General features: G+C 31.9%; 2 protein-coding genes, 1 long non-coding RNA gene and 2 other non-coding genes across 8 annotated transcripts; 2 read left to right on the forward strand and 3 right to left on the reverse strand.

Annotated features, from left to right (window-relative positions):
- Window positions 1-666: 666 nt before the first annotated feature.
- Dgo (ankyrin repeat domain containing protein 6 diego) lies at window positions 667-10,299 on the forward strand. Of its 3 annotated transcripts, XM_070659961.1 has the most exons (12): window positions 667-807; window positions 1,275-1,541; window positions 1,728-1,869; window positions 2,955-3,060; window positions 3,886-3,984; window positions 6,735-6,944; window positions 7,125-7,223; window positions 7,398-7,635; window positions 7,844-8,751; window positions 8,975-9,215; window positions 9,413-9,652; window positions 9,819-10,298. In XM_070659961.1, the coding sequence occupies exons 4-12, from the start codon at window positions 2,968-2,970 to the stop codon at window positions 9,980-9,982; spliced, it is 2,292 nt and encodes a 763-aa protein (XP_070516062.1). In that variant the 5' UTR covers window positions 667-807; window positions 1,275-1,541; window positions 1,728-1,869; window positions 2,955-2,967; the 3' UTR covers window positions 9,983-10,298. The 3 variants fall into 3 exon arrangements, with proteins under 3 accessions (XP_070516062.1, XP_070516063.1, XP_070516064.1); XM_070659962.1 differs by lacking the exon at window positions 1,728-1,869; XM_070659963.1 differs by lacking the exons at window positions 667-807; window positions 1,275-1,541; window positions 1,728-1,869; window positions 2,955-3,060; window positions 3,886-3,984 and adding an exon at window positions 6,056-6,461 and having other exon boundaries at window positions 9,819-10,299.
- Trnar-ucg (transfer RNA arginine (anticodon UCG)) lies at window positions 4,303-4,375 on the reverse strand. Its single transcript has one exon. It is a non-coding gene; the product is annotated as a tRNA-Arg (tRNA).
- On the reverse strand, window positions 5,504-5,626 carry Trnal-caa (transfer RNA leucine (anticodon CAA)). Its single transcript has 2 exons — window positions 5,589-5,626; window positions 5,504-5,548 (listed from the first exon to the last, which is right to left on the reverse strand). It is a non-coding gene; the product is annotated as a tRNA-Leu (tRNA).
- A 974-nt stretch (window positions 10,300-11,273) lies between the features above and the next one.
- Window positions 11,274-20,921, forward strand: LOC139104375 (fatty acid synthase-like). 2 transcript variants are annotated; one of them, XM_070659814.1, is made up of 20 exons: window positions 11,274-11,369; window positions 11,503-11,699; window positions 11,958-12,202; window positions 12,303-12,525; window positions 12,612-13,030; window positions 13,218-13,511; window positions 13,581-13,794; window positions 13,899-14,059; window positions 14,132-14,449; window positions 14,567-15,066; window positions 15,141-15,445; window positions 15,519-15,914; window positions 15,995-17,022; window positions 17,088-17,332; window positions 17,467-18,160; window positions 18,401-19,229; window positions 19,346-19,818; window positions 19,963-20,217; window positions 20,376-20,627; window positions 20,709-20,921. In XM_070659814.1, exons 2-20 carry the CDS (start codon window positions 11,537-11,539, stop codon window positions 20,817-20,819), a joined length of 7,125 nt encoding a protein of 2,374 aa, XP_070515915.1. In that variant the 5' UTR covers window positions 11,274-11,369; window positions 11,503-11,536; the 3' UTR covers window positions 20,820-20,921. The 2 variants fall into 2 exon arrangements, with proteins under 2 accessions (XP_070515915.1, XP_070515916.1); XM_070659815.1 differs by having other exon boundaries at window positions 11,284-11,340.
- On the reverse strand, window positions 20,351-21,633 carry LOC139104380 (uncharacterized). Its single transcript, XR_011546024.1, has 2 exons — window positions 21,364-21,633; window positions 20,351-20,618 (listed from the first exon to the last, which is right to left on the reverse strand). It is a non-coding gene; the product is annotated as an uncharacterized lncRNA (long non-coding RNA).
- Window positions 21,634-21,838: the final 205 nt, after the last annotated feature.

Here is a 21,838-nt window from a genome sequence, read left to right on the forward strand (position 1 = left end):
CGTGTATACATATTTAAATCAATAAAGTAAGCATCTATAACCTAAAAAAAAATTTATATATATTTAATTATTAAAATAAAGTACGATTAAACCGGGTGTTAATTAATCCTACGTAATTAAAAATGGAGATGATTAATTTACAGTGAAGTTCTGTAAAGTTAAATTTCATTAATTGTTCCAATTGCTTCTTATTATTTAGTCAGACGTATATTTCGTTATACTTTTCAATACCTTCTGTTCTTCATCTTTCTCTTCCGGATCTTGTCGATTGGTACGACTTGCGACGGTACTGAAGTTGGTTCTTGAAGAACCACTCGCTCACGAGTTGCAGCTTTCTCCCGACGCGACCAGTCTCGGTAAGGCTGCCCTTTTGATCGAGGGAACGCGTTCAAGAGCACGCACGAAATAGTGTATTCTGCAAGTTCAACTAAATGCCGATACATCGACGAGCTCGGTGTGCGTCGCTAAAAGTGAAGAAAGTATAGAAGTGATGCGCATCCGCGCGAGTGCCCTAACTTGTGGAATAGCTTTGGCTGTAATCTGTGATCTTTTCGTTGAAGATGTCGAGAATTTGAAGGAGAAAATGGAAACGTTAATTGGAAATAATTGAGGATGAAGTTGGGGAATCATAATTATAGTTATAGGAAACTCTCGGAGGTTATAAACCCGACAAATCGTTTGCATAATCGTGATGTTAATTGTTGCAATCATGAAGGAATGCGATACTATTTAAAAAATACTAGAATAACGTTTCGTTAAAGAAATTTTTTCAAGAAGCAAATAATCTCGTGAAATAATTTTAATCAGGTACAGTAAATATATATATATTTTTTTTAACTAAAATGTAAACGATATAAATGTAGATTTTAAAATCTATTTCTTTTTATACGTCGCTATATTATAATAATGTTGTAAGTATAAAAATTAAAGAAAAGTTACATTTGTTAATAAAATCTATTAATTGCATATTACTTAATGCTACCAAAAATATCGGAATAATTTATTTCAATATTCGGTTTTATTATACCATTAAATAAAAGTTTTTTTTTTAATCTAATCGTTGCTAATCAGGCGTAAGACAAAAATATTTAGAAAGTCAAAACGTTTAGACATTCTGTGAGATTTAACAATAAACAATCCTGACTTTACTGTCCAGGCATTGAAATTGCCAGTAGGCAGGTAAAATTTTGGTAGCATTAGCTAGAGTCATAGACACCTTCAGAAGACTTTAATGCTTGTGGTGCATTTTGTAATAATTTTATTAACTTCCACAGATCAAGTATCGTTCTCCTAACGATGATTTCTTATACTTGGTGCTCAATAATAACGTTTACCCTGTGTGATATCAACAAGAAGATCAAGTCTTCATGTGATAGCTTATTCTAAGTATTGTAAGGAAACAGCAATGTGCTTTTTGTGCTCTTGGATTGGAGAGAGATTGTGATTGTGTAAAAAAAAAACGCACTGTTCGACGATTATCAATACGGATTAAAAAGGATTATTTTCGCAAGTGATACCCTCTGGATAAGCGTATATGGCCGGTGAGCATATTTATACTCTTTTGGAGCTTTACTTATTAATTATATATTTAATATAAAACAAATTTTACTATTTTATTTCTACTTAAATTAACAAAAGTTTATAAAAATTCTAAAAGTACATGATTTTTAAGTAGAAGTTCTTAGCTGATACCTAAATGTAAATATTAATTTAATTATCCTTTAAAGGCTCACATTGGAACTTAATTTTCTTTTGAAATATTGACTTTTTAAGTCTACGTTCGTCGATTTATTAAAGGCGAGACAGGATTAGAGAAAATTTGAAAATTATTACTTGCTTCAGTAAGGAAAACATCGTACGTACATGCACGTAAGTACACGGTAATTCGCGCCCATCTGCATTTGAATCGATGAAGCGTGATTCCGTAGAGTATACCCTGCCTGATATGTGAATTTAGCGTTACGATGCATAACGGCGTACGTTGTTAATGAGTTTAAATAAACCGGATACATCTCATTATTTTAGGGTGGGTCGCGGAAGTTTCGATGGCCCCTCGAGGAGTTTTTTTTCGATATGTTTTATAACATTTCACGCAGAAGTCAAAACCAACGGAGTTCTAGCCGTTCAAGAGGCCACACTTTTTTTTCTAATTAAAAAATTTAGACTAGATATTTGGTAGCACTCCGCGGAAATTCTCAAATAGTAGAACATTTCGCGTTAAACTCAAAACCGACAGAGTTCCAGCCGTCTAAATTGCCAGAAAGGGAAAAAAAATTTTTTCATTTAGATTACATATTAGTTCGCACCTCACGGTACTTTCACGAGTCGCTCATAAATTCTTCCTTCGTGTATTATCATTGGTTCACATCAACGTTATTTCTGGAGTCGTTATAGAGAGGCGCTATAAAGAAATAACCACGAGCGAGATTAATGTTACAAACGAACGACGAGTCTTGCTCCGTCAGGAAAGCGTAAGTCTATCTCATTAGCGCGAGTACGCACTTCGGATCTCAGATTATATACTGCCACGCCAGGTATCGGGATAATTTACTGTCCGCACGTTATACGGATTATACGACGCGAATACAGGAAATAAAATAAATTCTAGATACCACTAAAAAACTACGAGCTTCACCCACAAATTTGTTCGCGGATCGCAGAGAAAGAGAAATTAATTGTTTCTTAACGAGAATTCCATTGAGCGTTGTCGTGGTTTATTTATATCTGTTTAAATTTCAACGCGTTTATCACCGCAGATAAATTGCATTTTAGATTATTTCTAACATTCAAAGTGACAAACTATACGGATGATTTAGCTCGTTAAAATTAGGTACATAATGCTATTTGAAAAATAAAAGTGCAATTATTAAATGCGTGTTAAACTGAAATAGCAGAATAATTGTAAAACTTATGTTACGCTATATTTAAAACTATACATATTGTTCTGCTTACAGGTGTGCGATTGGAATGGCAGAAAAGTTGCGCGAGGCAGCTGCTCATGGTGACGTTGATCGAGTTGCACGTTTGCTCAACGAAAACGTTAAACCGTTGCCTGACGAAGTAAGTCTTTCTGACTGAAATTCTTAGTCATCACACACACACGTAACAGCTAGGGTGATTCGTTAAAATTTTTTACCACTTTATATAATTTATTTAAAGCAGATATATAAATAAATCATTTTGTTAGCTTATATATTACAATATATTCTGCAATCTTTTAATATTAACGAGTTTTATGCCAATAATGTTTTATTTTTAAAATTACATGAATAATACAAAAATATTCTAAATAATTAATTACTTCACGGAAAGAATAAAGTGGAAAAAAATTTGATAAATTGATTAACATCGTCCAGAAACTTCAAGCCTATCGTAAGGCGTTAAATTGAATTCCGCTTTTAATTGCTCGCGATGCTGACTGGAAAGCTTTATTAACGGCTTCGAGAGCAACTGACAGCAATATATTAATTTCATCTATTAATTACTTCACTATCGTATGCGGTATGATTTCTTATAAAGCGTGGCACGTGTCGCTTAAATTAAATATGTATAGTATTTAAATAAATTCTCATACAATATACTTATTAATTTAATCTTTTATTTTTATTAAAGTACAATATTTTAAATTTGCGGTATGAACTTGGGACAATGTATTTTTTATTTTTTTACTTAAGACTTAATACGTGATAAAAGATTTATGTCTGAGAAATACCTTTATGCGATATTAACTTGTACTGAAAGGATTAAATATAGTTGATTAAGAAATTTTATCAGACATTAACAGAAGAGATTCATTTTCAAGTATTTTCGGTGCGCGGCTCTTAATTAGTAAGTTTTATCGGGTACGGTTGCGCGAAGACATTCAGAATTCCTGTCGTGTTTCAGAATGGCCGGGGGCCCTTATTGCTCGCCGCAGCAGGTGGTCATGTGGAAGTGTGTGAGATCCTGTTGCTGCAGGGCGTCGACGTTAGCACCGCTGATGATGTGAGTAGTGTTGCATAAATTCTGTTTTATTAAATATACGTTACATAGTCTAGGATATTAAAAATGTTTTTTTTTCCTCCCTTGTTAATTCTGAATGCGTTTATTAGATCACATAAATTTAATTAAACTTTTAAACGTAATATTTTTGGAAAACCTCAATCCCTTTTTTCTTTTAAACGTTACCAACATTAAATTAAAGATTTTTATGATAGTCTTAACGATATACTTTCACACATTATATTATAGTGTTCGTTTTTGCATAGTTGTTTGTATCTTTTCCATAAAAAAAAAGAAAAAAACGGAAACAAAAAGAACATACGACCGTGACAGGATTCGAACCTGCAATCTTCGGATCCGAAGTCCGACGCCTTATCCGTTAGGCCACACGGTCTGTAGGGGGTAGTTACCCTATACATGAAGACCTATGATCAACTTTTATAAAAATCAATATCTCTGACATAATTACTTAATATTCATCTTTACATTCCTATTTTGTACTTTGTTTTAAAAAGAAAAATAATTTGTTATTTAATGATTAAAATATTGATGAGAAAAACGCCTCTGTATTTTTAAATAATTAATAATAATAGCATTCAACGAGTGACACCTTACGTATGTTCTTTTTGTTAACCAATTAATGCAGTTAGTGTAATTTTATGGAAAAAAGGGAAATGAGATTTCTTTTTTATTCTCGCGTCGGTTAAGTCGGCAAAGCATTCGGCCGTCACGGCTGGATGTCGAACGTGAGCACGAGACGATTCGTAAAAAGCGTCAGGGTACATGCTGCGCGCGTACAACACATACGTGGGTTGAAGTAAAATGAAATTATTCCCGATGTACGATACAACGCGGCCAGGGAAATCGCATGCCCGACCAAAGGAATCCCACTATTGTTCCGCCAGGCAATTAGCATGCCCGGTCTGATTCTTCTCCTTCGTTGGAGGGGTGAATACATTAAAACACACTCCACGACGCGGTAACGCATCCCGCCGGATATAACCGGCTAACGTACGCGTGGGAGTAGCATTTATACCCGCGAATGTGACCGACACCACATGATTCACACACGACCAGGTACTTACGAACCTGGATAACTTGATATCCGTTATTACTGCGTGACCTTGAATAAACAGCCGTCTTCACCGCGTGGTATCTAGGTATTGACGTTAACTATCTGTCGACGAAAGACACCAGCTTCATTTTTACGAAATTTTAATTTAAACGTGAAAAGAATTAAAATAAAAAAATATTACACGACTACAACGTAATTAAAAAAAAATATATATATTTAAACGTAATAAAAACTATTAAATAAAGTGAAATAAAAGTTTGAGTTTATGCAACGATTTATAATACGAACGCTAGGTATAAAAACATGTACATATAATGCAGAAAGTCTTGCAGTTTACGGGATTTTATTTTTGTGTAAAATTATCTATGATTTGTTATAGCGGGATGTTTGGATAATAAAACGATAATGTCGAGATAATGAAATATATATTTGGTATAAAAAAAATTTTGTCAGAAGTGGGATTCGAACCCACGCCCTCAGAGAGGACCAGAAGCCTCGGATATACCCGTCATAAACGGGTAAGGTTACGAACCTTGAGTCTGGCGCCTTAGACCGCTCGGCCATCCTGACATATGTCAGCTTGGTGCTAAGAACGAATTCACTTCTAACAAATATTCATTTTTCTGAATTACAACATCATGTATTTAGAAACAAAAGTTTTCATTAATTTTACGTTTCAACGCATTTACTACACGGAAAGAAAAAAAAATTAATACCTTTAATATATAATAATAGACAAAACAGTTTTAAAATAAAAGTATTTAATTTTTTTACAATAATATATAATTTTATATACTTGCAAGAGTTTTTAAAATATTTATATACATGTGCGAAAAAAGTGTGGCGTGTAAAATAATTGTCTTTTAAACTGTCGTTGCTTTAAGTTTAAAATTGATTTAAAAAATAGTTTATAATATACATAAATCCGTGTTTTAATTTTTTCAATATATAAAATGTTTCTTTTTTTTTTGTATGTAAAAAATAAATTAATAATTAATTCTGTTAACTATTGCCGTGAAATTAAGCCTTTGGCTTTTAGACAGAAATAATTAAAACGTTCAGGTGAAATTGTCAAAGCTTTCAGCGAGACACCCTATATATCAGGTAGCATTGTACACGTATGGGTTAAATGTATGCGGCGATGCTGTCGCGAGTGGCATGGCACGGTTCATCGACCAGCGACTGTTCGCCGAGTATGGGCGAGCGGTTGTAAGTCTCTCGGTCATCCTCTTTTGCCTCATCCGCCTTTTTCCTTTGTTGCGCTACACCGTGTACCGTACACCAGTTCTCTGAGCACCAGCTGCGCGATCGCGCACTGTACACGCGGCATGTCACAGCAACTTCTGTGAAGTCGATGGCGAGCCGACGGGGATTTCAATTTAGCGCAATCGATCGCGAGCAAACGGTACTGCTATTCCGAAGAATTATCCCGATAACATATTAATTATCACCCCGCAAAGCCGAAAGCTGAGTTATTTTTTCATGTAAGGTTATTTTGAAATTAAAACAAGGTTAGCATCCCGCGACTTGAGTAGAGTCGCTATGTAATAAGTTAGGGAGAACTTTATTTCGTCTCGTGTTTAACGTTAAAAGCTGAGGTCCATGCCTCTTCCGAGACACCTTGTAGTTTAAGCTGTGCACCGAGCGAATCCCGATGAATATGTCTGCTTGTTTTCAGCATGGAAACTCGGCACTCCACGAGGCATCGTGGCGCGGCTACAGTCGGACCGTGGCGGTTCTGGCAAAGGCCCTCGGGACTCAACGAGCCCCACTGCACGCCAGGAATCTCGCCGGATTTGCACCGCTTCACCTTGCCTGTCAAAACGGCCATAATCAAAGCTGTCGAGAGCTCCTCCTAGCCGGCAGCAATCCCGATCTTCAGAATAACGTGAGCGATCCACCGATTCTTTCGTTCTTTTTTTTTTTTTTTTCTTTTTTTTTTTTTTTTACGTATCGTTTTATCACAGTGTTTTATCGGCACGTGGAGCGAAAGAGAAAATTGCGAGATTTAGTATTAACGGCTGCTTTTTCGTTTATCAATTAATTATTGTTAATTTACTCATTTCAGTATGGTGATACACCGCTTCATACCTCCGCACGTTACGGCCACGCCGGTGTAATGCGTATATTAATCTCGGCTTTGTGCAAAGTGTCCGATCAAAATAAAGTAAGTAAAGTATAATACAAATTGTCTATTAAATGATATAATTATAATTATGTAATTTATAGTTGAATTTAATTGCTTTAAAATTACTTCAAAAATAATTTTGCTATTTATTATACATGTATCTTCACTCGTTTAATTATTTATGATATACATTGTTTGCTTATTTTCTTTTAGAATGGTGATACTGCTTTGCATATAGCCGCGGCAATGGGTCGCCGAAAATTGACACGCATTCTTTTAGAGGCTGGTTGTGATCGAAGTCTACGAAATAAGCAAGGCGAAACGGCGAAGGATATTGCCCGCCGTAAAAATCATACCGAAATTTTAGAAATTATTTCCAGAGCTCGCGGCAAAAGTCGATCGCGTAGCAAAAGCCGCGAGGGAGATTCGTTAGATGGAAAAATAGATGACGGTAGAGATTTAATCATTAATATAGCTTAGTTTATACTTATATGAATTAATTTTAATTTTATATTTTATATTATATTTATATATATTTTGCAATGAATTTTATTTATATTTTACACGGGCATGCGAGTGTACAGACATATATATTTAAATACAAAAGCGACAAAATTATTAATTTTATGAACTATATTTATTGTTTTAAATGTTAACAGGTAAGGTAATGAAGTCGGACAAAAAACGAGAAAAAACCGAAAGTGGTACTAGCGGAGGTGGCGGAAGTAGTTCGAAGAAAGACCGAAAGAAATATAAATCTAATAGCAAGCAGCACAAAGTTCGTTTTGAAAAAGCTATAATGGGTCGACAGTGGTCCCCGTATGGCTGTCATTATTATCCGGATCCAGAAGCGTTTCCTCAACCACGTTTGGATTCACTACCTTCTGATCCTTTAGAACGCGGTGAACAGTACTACCTAGATCTGGCGGGCAATATTAGAAAGGGTCCGGTGGGTGTAGGATACACGTGTTATTGCGCACCATTTTTCCGGCACATGGAGGCGAAGCTCGAACGGGACAAGGCCGAATTAAAAGCGCACATTGATCAAGCACATGAAAAGCTAGATCTAAAGGTGGCTAATCTAGAGAGGAGGACCAGAGGACAAATTTCAGAGTTAACTAGATGCGTTCAGGAAGAGCGGTCTAGATGCGACGAGAGATATTCGCATCTTCAGCAACGTTTGCAACGCGGTGGAAAAGGTAGATATAGTGAAAGACCACCGAAAACGAATTACAATCAGTCAGATGTGATACTACCAGCGAGAACAAGATCATTAGAGGATCTATTAGATGACCGACCGCAAGATCGTAGTTTTGAAATTCCTGGAGAAACGCCAATTAGTCGCGGTAGTCTAGATGATCTTGACATACCGGCCATTCCTAGACTTAGCACGTCCATGAGAGATCTACCTTCGGGATCCGGAGTGACTAAATCGACGCTTAGAGTATTGGATATTCCTCCAAAATTGAATGAAACGTTTGACGGAGCCGTTAGGCAGGGTGAAACTTCGTCCTTGGATATAGCGCCGACAGATTTAGTTCCTGTAAAGGGTAGACGTCAGCAAAGAGTAAGATAAAATTTTATTATATTTGCTTGTTTAATACATACGATACACTATATTAAAAGATCTTATAAGAATAAAATTTTTTCTTTTGTAACATAATTTTACATTTAGATATCTAAATAATTTATGTATAAAATAATTTATTAATTATCTTAAAATTTTATGTATAAAAATCAAAATAATATATATTAAATATAGTATATGTTAAAACTGTCTTGTTTTTCAGAATTACGTGTCATACGACATGCACGGCACCAATATATCTGTGGATGAAAATAAGATTCAAAAAATTAGCGGTGGAAATGTGACAGAGTGGAACGGCCGCCGCAGCGTTCATGAGATGATCAAACGGTTTCAGCAAGTACCTGATATGCATAATGGTTGGCGAATTCACTCTGCAGGCGGTGAACAGATCAGCCTGGATGAACATACTAAATGTTCACAAAATCAAAGGATACATTCGCAAGGTAATAACATTTTGTCAATAACAAAATACGGTAGGATTTATTAGATCGTAGAAATTAATGTAGTTTAGTACAGCTGCGAGAAAAAGAAATTACTTTAATTTGGATTAAAATATTAACTATAGTAAAATGTCAACTTTACATATATTGATTCGAATAATTTATCCTAATCGATATTATCAGATAATGAAATGTTGCAGATAACGAAAGCGAGAGCAGCGAAGGAGAAGACGACGTCGAAGAATCGAAAACATACAAAGAGCTGAATGGTAGAAAAGTTATCTGCAAAAACGTACCTTATGACAGTATCGCGAGAATGCCGTACAGATCACGCAATCCTGTGTACAGCCCAACACCACCTCTGCACGATACACATAATGATTCTGGATACAGCACCCGCATGTATGGCTCCAGCAAAGGTGCATCACCCTCCTTGTCGGGTAAGCTGGCGAAAATAACTGACTGAGTCAATACTTTTTAAATATATATTTATTAAAATTTGTAAATTAATTAAATGTTTTTTTTTGTCAGTCAAAATTTATATCTTTTAATATTGCCGTAATATGATTATGAAAAATAATTGTTATATATGTCTCAATCTTACAGGTCAACTGGAATGTGATGTAATCTTATCACCTTCAACAGGATCATTTACTAGTGGAGAACAACTTGCTGCCTTATTAGAACAACCGAGGCAACACGATATAACAGTTTACGAACGAAATGCTGACAACGTTGTAATTAATATTGGTACCGCTAGTTTGGTTTAAAATTTGAAGTAAATAAAAGACTGCAGCTTCGATCAAAAGAAACATGTACTGCATTTATATATAATACAAGTGTACATACATAATGCTTAACTTTGTTTTATAAACATGAATTTAAATTGTGTTGTAATATATATATTAACACTATAAGTGTTACCTCCGTTCGCGTTGCCATGACATTAAGTCACAAAAATAAATTAACCAGTGAACACAGAGTAATATTATTTATTGTTTATACGTTGCGTACTCAAATTGTATATGCAGAAGTAGACATACATATAATAAATGATTATTAAACAGCAAACTATCTTAATTATTGTTATAGGCATTTTTCTTTAAACCTTACGTTTCTAAAAGTATTACATATACATTTGCTATAAATTATAACAAAACATGAGGTATATTTTAATAATTATATTAAATAAAAATTAGTTTTAGCGCCAAGTATACGCGTACGTCTTTCTTACAAAAAATTTGAAATAAAAAACTGGTGCGTTTATAATTATCAATAAAATTAATAATAAAAATAATAAAAATAAATTAACCAGTGAACACAGAGTAATATTATTTATTGTTTATACGTTGCTTACTCAAATTGTATATGCAGAAGTAGACATACATATAATAAATGATTATTAAACAGCAAACTATCTTAATTATTGTTATAGGCATTTTTCTTTAAACCTTACGTTTCTAAAAGTATTACATATACATTTGCTATAAATTATAACAAAACATGAAGTATATTTTAATAATTATATTAAATAAAAATTAGTTTTAGCGCCAAGTATACGCGTACGTCTTTCTTACAAAAAATTTGAAATAAAAAACTGGCGCATTTATAATTATCAATAAAATTAATACCTAATATCCTTTAAAAATCATATACTTATTGTAGGAGTTTATTTGTTAGGATTTGAAAGCAAACATTTTAACAGGATTTTAGAAGTTTACAAATTTTATTTATAAAAATATTAAACAAAGTTCTACAACACATACATTTTAATTTGTAAACGTTAAAGTTTTCCATAATTATATGATAAATATATGATAATAAAAACACTTGTTAATGACGTTTTATATGCAAATGTTATTTACATAACCATTTCGAGAACTTTTCAAATGACCTGTTATGTTTGTAAATTTTAATAGTCTCCACAATTGTGTGATAAATGTAGTATAACGGAAGTGGCAGCGACTAAAGTATAAAAAATTTAAATAAATTGCAACATTAATGGAAAGTGTAACGCGTGGAAATACGTGTTGTGTAACACTGAAACAATAAATTAGAGAATCAGGTAGATTTGATGTAGTTACACTCTAACTTTAATCTTAACCATTATATTATCGCAATTGTGACTGTTAGTGATTTTCTTTCTATTTATTATTGGTACATATATGTATATATATATATATATATATATATATATATATATATATATATATATATATATAATTAAATTATTTTTCTTTTATTTAAAATTGTAACGTATAACTGTAAAATAATTAACATTTTGCTATAGAGTATATTTCCTTCAAAAATTAATTTAAAATACTATGAATCGACCGACACCGAAATGCAGCATCGATGCAGAAGAAGAAATCGTTATTTCTGGTATTGCGGGTCGATTTCCTGAAAGTGTTAATATACAAAAATTTAAAGAGAATCTTATGAACAAAGCGGATCTTGGTTCGAGCGATCATGGACGTTGGAATCATTGTAAGAAAATGGTCTTTTTATGTTAGGATATATTTAATTAAAGTATTAAAAATTAATTAAAATTGAATTCAAATTAAGAAAACTATATACAACTGGATTATTGTAGTATAATAATTGTGTGAACTTTGTATACTTCTTTTTAAATCGATAAAATATATATTTATTTAATATTTAATAAAAGAGATAACGATAAATATAAGTCTAGTTAATCAAAAACTTTTTATTAGTTATTTGTTAATAAATTCATTTTTTATTCAGCGCTCAATATGCCTGGTCGAATTGGTAAAATTAATAATATAGAAAAATTTGATTCACAATTTTTTGATATATCTACTACTGAAGCTCATATAATGGATCCCGCGACTAGAATGTTGTTCGAGCATACTTATGAAGCACTTATCGATGCAGGGATAAACCCAAAAGAATTATGGAATACAAGAACAAGCGTTATTACAGCAATTTCTATATCTGAAACTCGAGGACATATGCTTTATGATACTAAGGTAATAATACAATAAAATAATACATTTAAATAATATTAAATATATTTATTTATTCACTTTAATACTTATAATATATTTTAAAACATATTATTGTAATTAGCTTTCCCAATTACCTAAAAATGATATGTCTGTGGCAAATATTATTTCTCATTGGCTCGGCATTACCGGACCTTCATATAATATTGATACTGCGTGCAGTTCAAGTAATTATGCCATAGTAAAAGCTTATGAATTGATTCGATCTGGAGATTGCGACACAGCTATTGTCGCTTCCTGCAATCTGTGCTTCCATCCTAAAATACAATATCAATTTTATCAATTAGGTATATATTTATTATATTTTAATACATTTTTATTTATAATTTTATTTTATGATGAGACAGGTGACGTTTTTATTAATTTCTTTTAGGAGTTTTGTCTTCTGATGGTTATTGCAAACCCTTCGATTTAGAAGGCTCAGGATATATGCGTAGTGAAACAGCCGCGGTACTATTTCTGCAAAAGGCAAAAAATGCTCGAAGAATTTACGCAACCCTTGTACATGGAAAAACAAATTGCGATGGGTTTAAAGCAGAAGGTATTACTTTCCCGTCAGTCGAAAAACAGAAATTGTTATTAGACGAATTTTACGAAGAATGTGGAATCTCACCCGATGAGTTAGCTTATATGGAGGCTCACGCAACTGGTACTATAGCCGGCGATCCCGTAGAAACCATGGCTATTGACCAGTCTTTATGCGCTAAAAGAACTACTCCTTTATTAGTAGGCTCAGTAAAATCAAATCTTGGCCATTCTGAACCTGCAAGTGGCCTTTGCCATGTCGTAAAGGTATATATATTTTTTTATAATAGAAAAAATAAAGAAATATATAAAATAATACATATTTAATAAAAGAAATATATATTTTCTTATAATACTTTTTATCATCTAGTTGCAATTATAATTTCTATTATATACAGCGTTTATTAATTATAATATATATTACTGCTAATAAAATTAATGTGGTTCTTTAAAGGTAATACTAGCGATGGAGACAGGTATAATTACGCCTACTATACACTTTAAAAATCCACGAAAAAATTTAATCGGTGTTATTGAAGGAAGAATAAAAATTGTTACCGAACCAACTAAATTGCAAGGCGATAAAATATGTATTAATTCTTTTGGTTTTGGAGGAGCTAATAGTCATATATTACTGAAATCGAATTCTAAACAAAAAATTAATAATGGCACGCCGGATGATGATTTACCTAGGCTCGTAGCCGTGTCTGGACGTACGGAAGAAGCAGTTAAAACCATTTTTAATGATGTAAGTTCTATTTGTATAAAATTATTCTTTTAAAAAAATAGAATTGTATATTTTTATTATTGAATGCAGGTGCAAAATCGGTTAACAGATGCAGAATATATATCGTTACTACATCATATTCATAATTATAACATAGATGGTCATTTTTATAGAGGATACATGATGATGAATTGTAAAAAAATTAAGTCTTGTAGCTCAATTAGTAAAGTGAAACATTCTTTACATATAAAAAGGCCAATTTGTTTTATATTTTCGGGATTAGGATCTCAATGGTTTGGAATGAGTAAGTAAATATATTATTGCAAAATACTTAAATTAATTATGTTTTATAGTATCAATTTTATAATTTTAATAGGTTTAATAATTAATAATTTAATAATTTAATAGGTCGAGATCTAATGAAATTCCCAGTGTTTGCCAAGGCAATTAAAAAATGTGATAACGTTTTAAAATCTTACGGCATATTAATTACAGATATTTTAACAAGTGATAATAAAAATATTTGTGATAATATTATTAAATTGTTGCTGGGACTCGTTGGATTACAAGTAAGAAAATATTTTCTATTTAATTTTTTACTAATAAAATTATTTCAAATATTAATTCTTTATATTTTACAGATTGGAATAATCGATCTTTTAACATCAATTAATATTGTTCCTGATTTTATAATTGGTCATTCGATTGGGGAAATAGTCTGTGGATATGCCGATGGATGTTTAACGGCAGAAGAAACGATTTTGTCGGCGTATTTCATCGGCTTAGCGCTTTATGAATCGAAAATATGTAACAGTTCCATGGCTGAAATTAATCTTGAATTTGAAAAGATGAAAAATATATGCCCTTCGGATATTGATATAGCCTGTTATAATAGTTCGTCCAATTTTATTGTGAGCGGACCAACAAATTCTGTAAATGCATTTACCAGCAAGCTACAGGTATAATTATTTGCACATTAATTGTACCTTATTGTTATTTAAAAAATATTATTTGCTTATTTTATTTTAATTATTTTGATAAAAGGCTATTCTTATAATTTTTCTTTATTGTTTCAGAATAATGGTATTTCTGTAAAAAAGCTTTTCTGTGGTAATATACCTTTTCATAGTCGTTATATTGTCTCTGCGGCAATCAAATGTAAGAAATATTTGAATCGCATATTACCGCAAAAAAAGTCTCGCAGTTCGAAATGGTTAACTACATCTGCTTGTGAATGTGCCAACGTATCTTTACCATTATGTACAGATTATTATATGAATTATTTCTTATCGCCTGTAACTTTTACAAAAGCAATACATTCAGTTCCGAAAAATGCAGTAATGATTGAGATATCGTCTCACAGTATTCTTCAACATATTATAAAAGATTCATTACGCTCTACAACAACAAGTGTAGCGTTTTATACACCGAATACCGAAAATAATAATATTGAAACACTTTTAGAAGTCATTGGAAAACTTTATATTGCGGGACTACAGCCACAAATTGCAAATCTTTATTCGACGATACAATTTCCTGTAAGCCGCGGCACTCCAATGATTTCTCATCTTGTAAGGTAAATAGAAAATGCCTTATTTAAATATGCTATAATTATATTAAATCAATTTATTAAATTAACAACGTTTGCAGATGGGATCATTCGGAAAACATGTTTGTAATGTCTCACAGCGAAAAGAAAATTATTAACGAAAGAGAAATCATTTTTAACATCGACACAAACGACGAAGAATTTCTTTACTTAACAGGTCATGTCATTAATGGGAAAAATTTATTTCCTGCTATGGGATATATTTTCTACATTTGGGAAATGTTTGCATCAATTAATAAGAAAGAATATACTGAAATGCCTATTATATTTGAAGACATAAATTTTATTCGCGCTACAGTGCTAACACAACAAAATAAGATTGAATTAACTTTTTCGATTCAAAAAGGTGATCGCGTTACGTTCTTTTTTATTAAATTTATAATATGTTATACTTATAATAAATTTAAATATATGTTTAGGTAGCAATAGGTTTGAGATTATTGAAGGACACACTACAATTGTTACCGGAAGAATACGAATTCCAACCAGCGATGAAAATAAAAGAATATCTGCTAATTCAACTAAATATGCCGATGATGGAGAAATGAATAATAAAGATATTTATAAAGAGTTAAGGCTTCGTGGATACCAATACAGTGGCATATTTCGTGGATTAAACCGTATCTCAGTTACGAAATCAAACGGCTCTATCGCTTGGACATCCAACTGGGTAGCATTTATGGACAGCATGTTACAAATGATAATTCTGGGACAGAATACGAGAAATCTTTTGGTTCCAACAAGAATTTGTAAATTAACAATCGACCCAAAATATCACCTACAGCTAATTCAAAATACTTCAATTAATAATAGACGTGAGTAATATAAATAAATCAGCAAGTAAAATTTATGCGTTCAAGTTTTTAACAATTCAATTGTATTTAAAACGTTTCAGAGCTTCCTGTTAATTATTACAAGCATTTAAATGCAATAACATCCGGAGGAATAGAAATTCATGGAGTTGTAGCTACATTTATACCTAATCGATTAAAAACAGTTAATACCGTTCTTGAAGAACATACTTTTGTTGCTCATCGTGATTTAGAATCATCTATATCGCTACAAAATGCAATAAGAATGTCGATACACCTTGCACTTGAATGTTGCAACATGTTAAATGTTAAAATTATCGAATTTCTTGATACCGATGATAAAGTAACATCAGAAGATTTGAATTCTCCTCTCATTAATAAAATTCTGAGCGACTTGCCTCAAATTCGACATCACACCAAACTTGTTACAAATCACAAAAGTCTTCAAAATATTTCATTACCCGGCAATACTTCTGTAACGGAAATGACTAAATTATCGAAAAATGAAAATTGTTTAATGGTCCTTTCTTTTAATCTTTTAAAAAAGAATAAAGAGGAATTATATAAGCAGCTATTGTCTCTGTTAATGCCTCAAGGCTTTCTACTGACTTTGGAAGAATCTACAGACTGTGAATATTCGTATTTAAAGAAATATAAGTTAAATATAATAATAGAGCGACAAATAAATAACAAGAGACTTTTATTATTAAGAAAAACGCAAAATGTTGAGAAAAATCAGTATCAAGTTGTACATGTTAACAATTACGATTTTACATGGGTAGATAAATTGAAATCAATTATGAATATGCAAAATAAATCTGATATCGATAAAAATATAATACTGGTTGCAGAAAACAATTTTGAAAGTGGATTACTAGGTCTTGTTAACTGCTTACGAAAAGAACCGGGTGGTGAAACAATTAGAAGTGTATTTATTCAAGATAATAAAGCACCTGCTTTTTCTCTACATGAGCCGTTATATATGAAGCAGCTGCTATTGAATTTGCCAATTAATGTTATACGTTCTGGAAATGTATGGGGATCTTACAGGCATTTTCCATTACCAGCATTGGAACTAAAACTCGTACAGAATGCTTATGTTAAACAGAAGGTACAATAAAAATATTATTGCAAGTTTAATTATAAATAATAATTAATTATATTTATTCACAACAGGTGCAAGGAGATATGAGTACATTGTGTTGGACAGAAAACAAAAAGCTTGTTGAAAATGAATTTGCAGATCTTGTTAATGTCATTTATGCGTCACTTAATTTTAAAGACATTATGTTAGCGACTGGTAGACTTACAATTTCCACACTATATAATACACCGCATGATTTTGAAAATTCTCTTCTTGGTATGGAATTTGTTGGTTTTAACACGCATAATGAAAGAATAATGGGAGTATGTTCAGACGGGTAAAATATAAAATATTAATACATATAAATTAATAATAATATATATAATAAATATTAGACATAATATAAAATTGATGAATCATTTTATGGTACATTTTAATGTTAAATATATAAATCTAAACATTTTTTTGCAGAGGAATTGCAAACGTTATTTTGGCTGACAAATATCTCAAGTGGGTCATACCAGATAAATGGACAATGGAAGATGCAGCAACTATTCCAATTGTGTACAGTACATGTTACTATGCTTTGTACATTAAAGGTAAAATAAAAAAAGGAGACAAAGTGTTGATTCACTCTGGAACTGGAGGCATTGGTCAAGCTGCAATATATCTTGCACTTTCCGAAGGCTGCGAGGTATTTACTACAGTTGGAAATATCGAGAAACGGCAGTTTATTAAAAAAACCTTTCCATCTATTCCTGAAGATAATATCGGAAATTCTAGAGATACAAGCTTTCAACAGATGATTATGCAACGTACAAATGGTCGTGGAGTGGATATTGTATTAAACTCCTTGGCTGAAGAGAAATTGCAGGCATCTATTCAATGTTTAACAAACGGTGGTTATTTTCTAGAAATTGGCAAATTTGATATGTTATCCAATACTGCTTTAGATATGTCTATATTTAAAAAAGATATCAATTTCTATGGTATTTTATTGGATAAAATATTTTTTGCAACTACAGAACAGAAGTTAAAATTGTTTGAGAAAATAACAGAAGGTATAGAAAATGGTGTTATTAAACCGCTGAATAGAAAGGTTTTCGAAAGAAATGAAGTCGAAGCTGCTTTTAGATATATGGCAAGTGGAAAACATATTGGCAAGGTACAATTTTTTAATATATATATACATATATATAAATAATATTTCTTTAATTTATATATTTAAAAAAATATATTTAAAAAAAAATTAATATTATTTTATGTTTTGTTTAATATAAGTAACATTAATTAAAGATTTTTTAATATTACTGAATTATTTAAAGGTTTATTTACTTGCAATATTAACGAAATTAATTAAATTATAAAGTAATATTAAAATTAATAAAATATTAATTATTTACAGATAATAATAAAAGTTCAAGAAGAAAAAGGGTTTTTGAATAATCCTTTACTCGCTTATCCACAATATTATTGCCTAGAACACAAATGTTATATTATTCTCGGTGGACTAGGTGGCTTTGGTTTAGAATTAGCAAATACATTGATTCATCGAGGTGCGAAAAATCTAGTTTTCACATCAAGAGCCGGAATTAGAACGGGTTATCAACAATCAAGAATAAATCTTTGGCGTTCTTATGGTGTCGATGTGCAGATTCTTACGATTGATGATAATATAACACATGAAAATTGTAAAAAGATATTAGAGTTTGCCGAGACAAAAGGACCAGTGGATGCGATATTTAATCTTGCAGTAGTTTTGAATGATTGTATATTTCCGAATCAATCTGCACAAACATTTCAAGATTCGTTTAAATCGAAAGCATGGATGACGAAGCAAATAGATGAATTATCGAGAATTATCTGCCCGCAACTTCGTCATTTTGTTGTATTTTCCTCCGTCTCGTGTGGAAGAGGAAACGCAGGCCAAACGAATTATGGAATGGCTAATTCCGTAATGGAAAGAATATGCGAAAAGCGTGTGAAAGAAGGATATCATGGTTTGGCAATACAATGGGGAGCTATTGGCGATGTTGGGCTCGTTGCAGATATGCAAGAAGAAAATAAAGAATTAATAATAGGAGGTACATTGCAACAAAGAATATCCTCCTGTTTGGACACGTTAGAAATATTTCTGCTGCAAGATCGACCTATTGTAAGCAGTATGGTTGTTGCCGAAAAAGGAAATGCTAACAAATCATTAAATATTTATGAAACAGTTGCTCAGATAATGGGTAAGATCAATTTTATATAAATCTAAACAATAGCGTAATAATATAAAAATTATAAAGCAATTGTGAACTTTGAAATTAATAAATATATATTATTCTGTTACTTTATTTCAAAACAGGATTAAAGAACACAAATGCTGTATCACCAAAAGTTCCTCTAGCTGAAATGGGAATGGATTCAATGATGGCAGTTGAAATTAAGCAAACATTAGAAAGAGAATTCGATATTTTCTTGACAACGCAAGATATAAGAATGCTAAATTTCGCTAAACTCAAACAAATGTCAATTAAATCCGAACAAGAAAAAATATTCGACCCAAGTGAAACTGATATAAATAATTTAAAAAATGTTAATACGCTGTTTCAAAAAATAACAAATTCAGATTTTATTCCAAATATACTTAACGAACTTGTTACGAAAAAAGAGGTTGATGAGGTCAACATAATATTCGTGCCAGGAATCGATAACTGTTTAAAAGTATTTAAATTTACGTCAGAAATTAAATATGCAGCAACGTGTTTGCAATATGAAATACTTAATGTTCTTAATGAAAATCATTCGGTGATGAAATCAGCCGCTTATTTACTGCCTGTAAGTTTTGCGTTAATTTGAATTATTATTTAAAATATATGTTTTATAATTTACATAAAAACAAATAGAACAAATAAATTTAAATAATTACATTTTTTAAATATTATTGCTACTTATATACTAATTCATATTTATTTGTTTTAGCATGTATTAAAGACAATAAAAAATCAGAAGGAATTTTTCATAGTAGGATATTCATATGGATCACTAATTACCATTGAATTAGCAAGATTATTAGAAGCTAAAAACTTGTTAGGACGATTGATACTAATAGACGGAGCTCCTGATCCATTGAAATTATGGCTAAATAAAATGATGCCTACTACATCGTTAAAAGATTTACAAAATTTAATAGTTCTTAGATTATTAGAAATATACACTAATATTAACGAACAAGAGGTAAAAATAAAATTCTAAATACATTTAATATTTTATTCTTAATATATAAAAATTATTTATTAAAGTTTACTGCCATTAAGAATTCAATACATTTTTTACATGTTGATTAATAAAATGAATATTGTAATCCACATAAAATATAAATTTTTTATTTGCAGTTAATGGCGAAGTTAAACAAATGTAACACTGTCGAAGAAAAGTTAAAAATATTTCACGCTTGTTTCCCGACGGATGTAAATACATTGACTACCGAAAATCAATGGCTCATGTATTGTACGGTTCATAATCATATAACTGCTGCACTTAATTATAATATATCTTCGTTACCTCGCCTCAAATCGCCTATAACATTGTTGAAGCCCACATTTCCAATTACTTCATTTCCAGAGGAGGATTATGGCCTGCACAGAGTAAATATAATTTTGATTAATATTTCTAAGTTAGTAAAATTTAATATATAAATAGCTCTATAACAAAAAATTATTTTTCAGGTCACTGAAGGTAAAATTCAAGTGCATTTCATCGAAGGTAATCATATTACAATAATGGACAACGATAAACTTATATCAATTATTAATAAAGAGTGGATAAAAGATAATTAAATAGACTAATGTAATATAAACGTGATAAATATGCAGGGTGTTCCAGACCAGAGTCACTTTATTTTAATGGTAGGTAGAACTCGTCGTCGAAATAAGACGAAACGTGTGCGAGCGACAAGGAAGCGCAGACTGAGCGAGCGCGCGATAGACGACGGCGAGTATCGCTTAAAGAGAATAGACGGAACAGCGCGTAGCGAACGAGACAAAGAGACAAGTCTCGTTCGCTACGCGCTGTTCCGTCTATTTTCTTTAAGCGATACTCACCGTCGTCTATCGCGCGCTCGCTCAGTCTGCGCTTCCTTGTCGCTCGCACACGTTTCGTCTTATTTCGACGACGAGTTCTACCTAACATTAAAATAAAGTGACGTTAGTCTACACACCCTGCAGTGACACCCTGCATAATATTATTTACTTTTACAAATAATTTAAATTTATAAAATTATTGTATTAATTTTATTTAGCTTCTATCTCTAAATTAAAATTCATCCTGTTTAAATAAATACATTCTAAAAATGGTGCTCAGTTAATAATAAATAATACCTACTATAAACTTTAATAAATGACGCGTTGTATCTTTTCTTATTCCGAACTCAATTTGAATTTTGTTACAACTCGGTCTCAATGTGTTAATTTCTTACTTCTTAAGTACGCTTTACGCAATACAAAAAAAGACAGAATGACACTTGTGTTTTGTGTCGACTGCAGAGAGCTGAATTCTGGATTGCGGCCGACCACGCGTCAGATGCAGAGGCTCGTCCGTGTGAAGCCAGCGTTTCGGTTGCCGTCGGATAGAGGAAAAGGCGGACAGATAGTGTATAGCTCTGGCCTTTTCAGCTATCCGACGGCAGCCGAAGCGCTGGCTTCACACGGACGAGCTTCTGCATCTATACGCGTGGCCGACCGCGATCCAGAATTCAGCTCTCTGGTCGACTGTGTCTATTAAAAGAAAAGCAGCCAAATGTAAAACCTCTTACTAAGCTGATTGGTGTATACTTTGCAGTCTACAAGACTGCACCAAT

This window comes from Cardiocondyla obscurior, linkage group LG07 (genome assembly GCF_019399895.1).
Source record: "Cardiocondyla obscurior isolate alpha-2009 linkage group LG07, Cobs3.1, whole genome shotgun sequence".
Taxonomy (NCBI): Eukaryota; Metazoa; Arthropoda; class Insecta; order Hymenoptera; family Formicidae; genus Cardiocondyla; species Cardiocondyla obscurior.

Bases quoted from the DNA above. Each gene is read 5' to 3' on its own strand.
- Dgo (XM_070659961.1), top strand. From the start codon at position 2,968: ATGGCAGAAAAGTTGCGCGAGGCAGCTGCTCATGGTGACGTTGATCGA. The intron at 7,636-7,843 runs GTAGAGATTTAA...AAATGTTAACAG, and splicing joins AGATGGAAAAATAGATGACG to GTAAGGTAATGAAGTCGGAC. The intron at 9,216-9,412 runs GTAATAACATTT...GAAATGTTGCAG, and splicing joins TCAAAGGATACATTCGCAAG to ATAACGAAAGCGAGAGCAGC.
- LOC139104375 (XM_070659814.1), top strand. From the start codon at position 11,537: ATGAATCGACCGACACCGAAATGCAGCATCGATGCAGAAGAAGAAATC. The intron at 17,333-17,466 runs GTAAAATATAAA...ATTTTTTTGCAG, and splicing joins ATGGGAGTATGTTCAGACGG to AGGAATTGCAAACGTTATTT. The intron at 20,628-20,708 runs GTAAATATAATT...ATTATTTTTCAG, and splicing joins AGGATTATGGCCTGCACAGA to GTCACTGAAGGTAAAATTCA.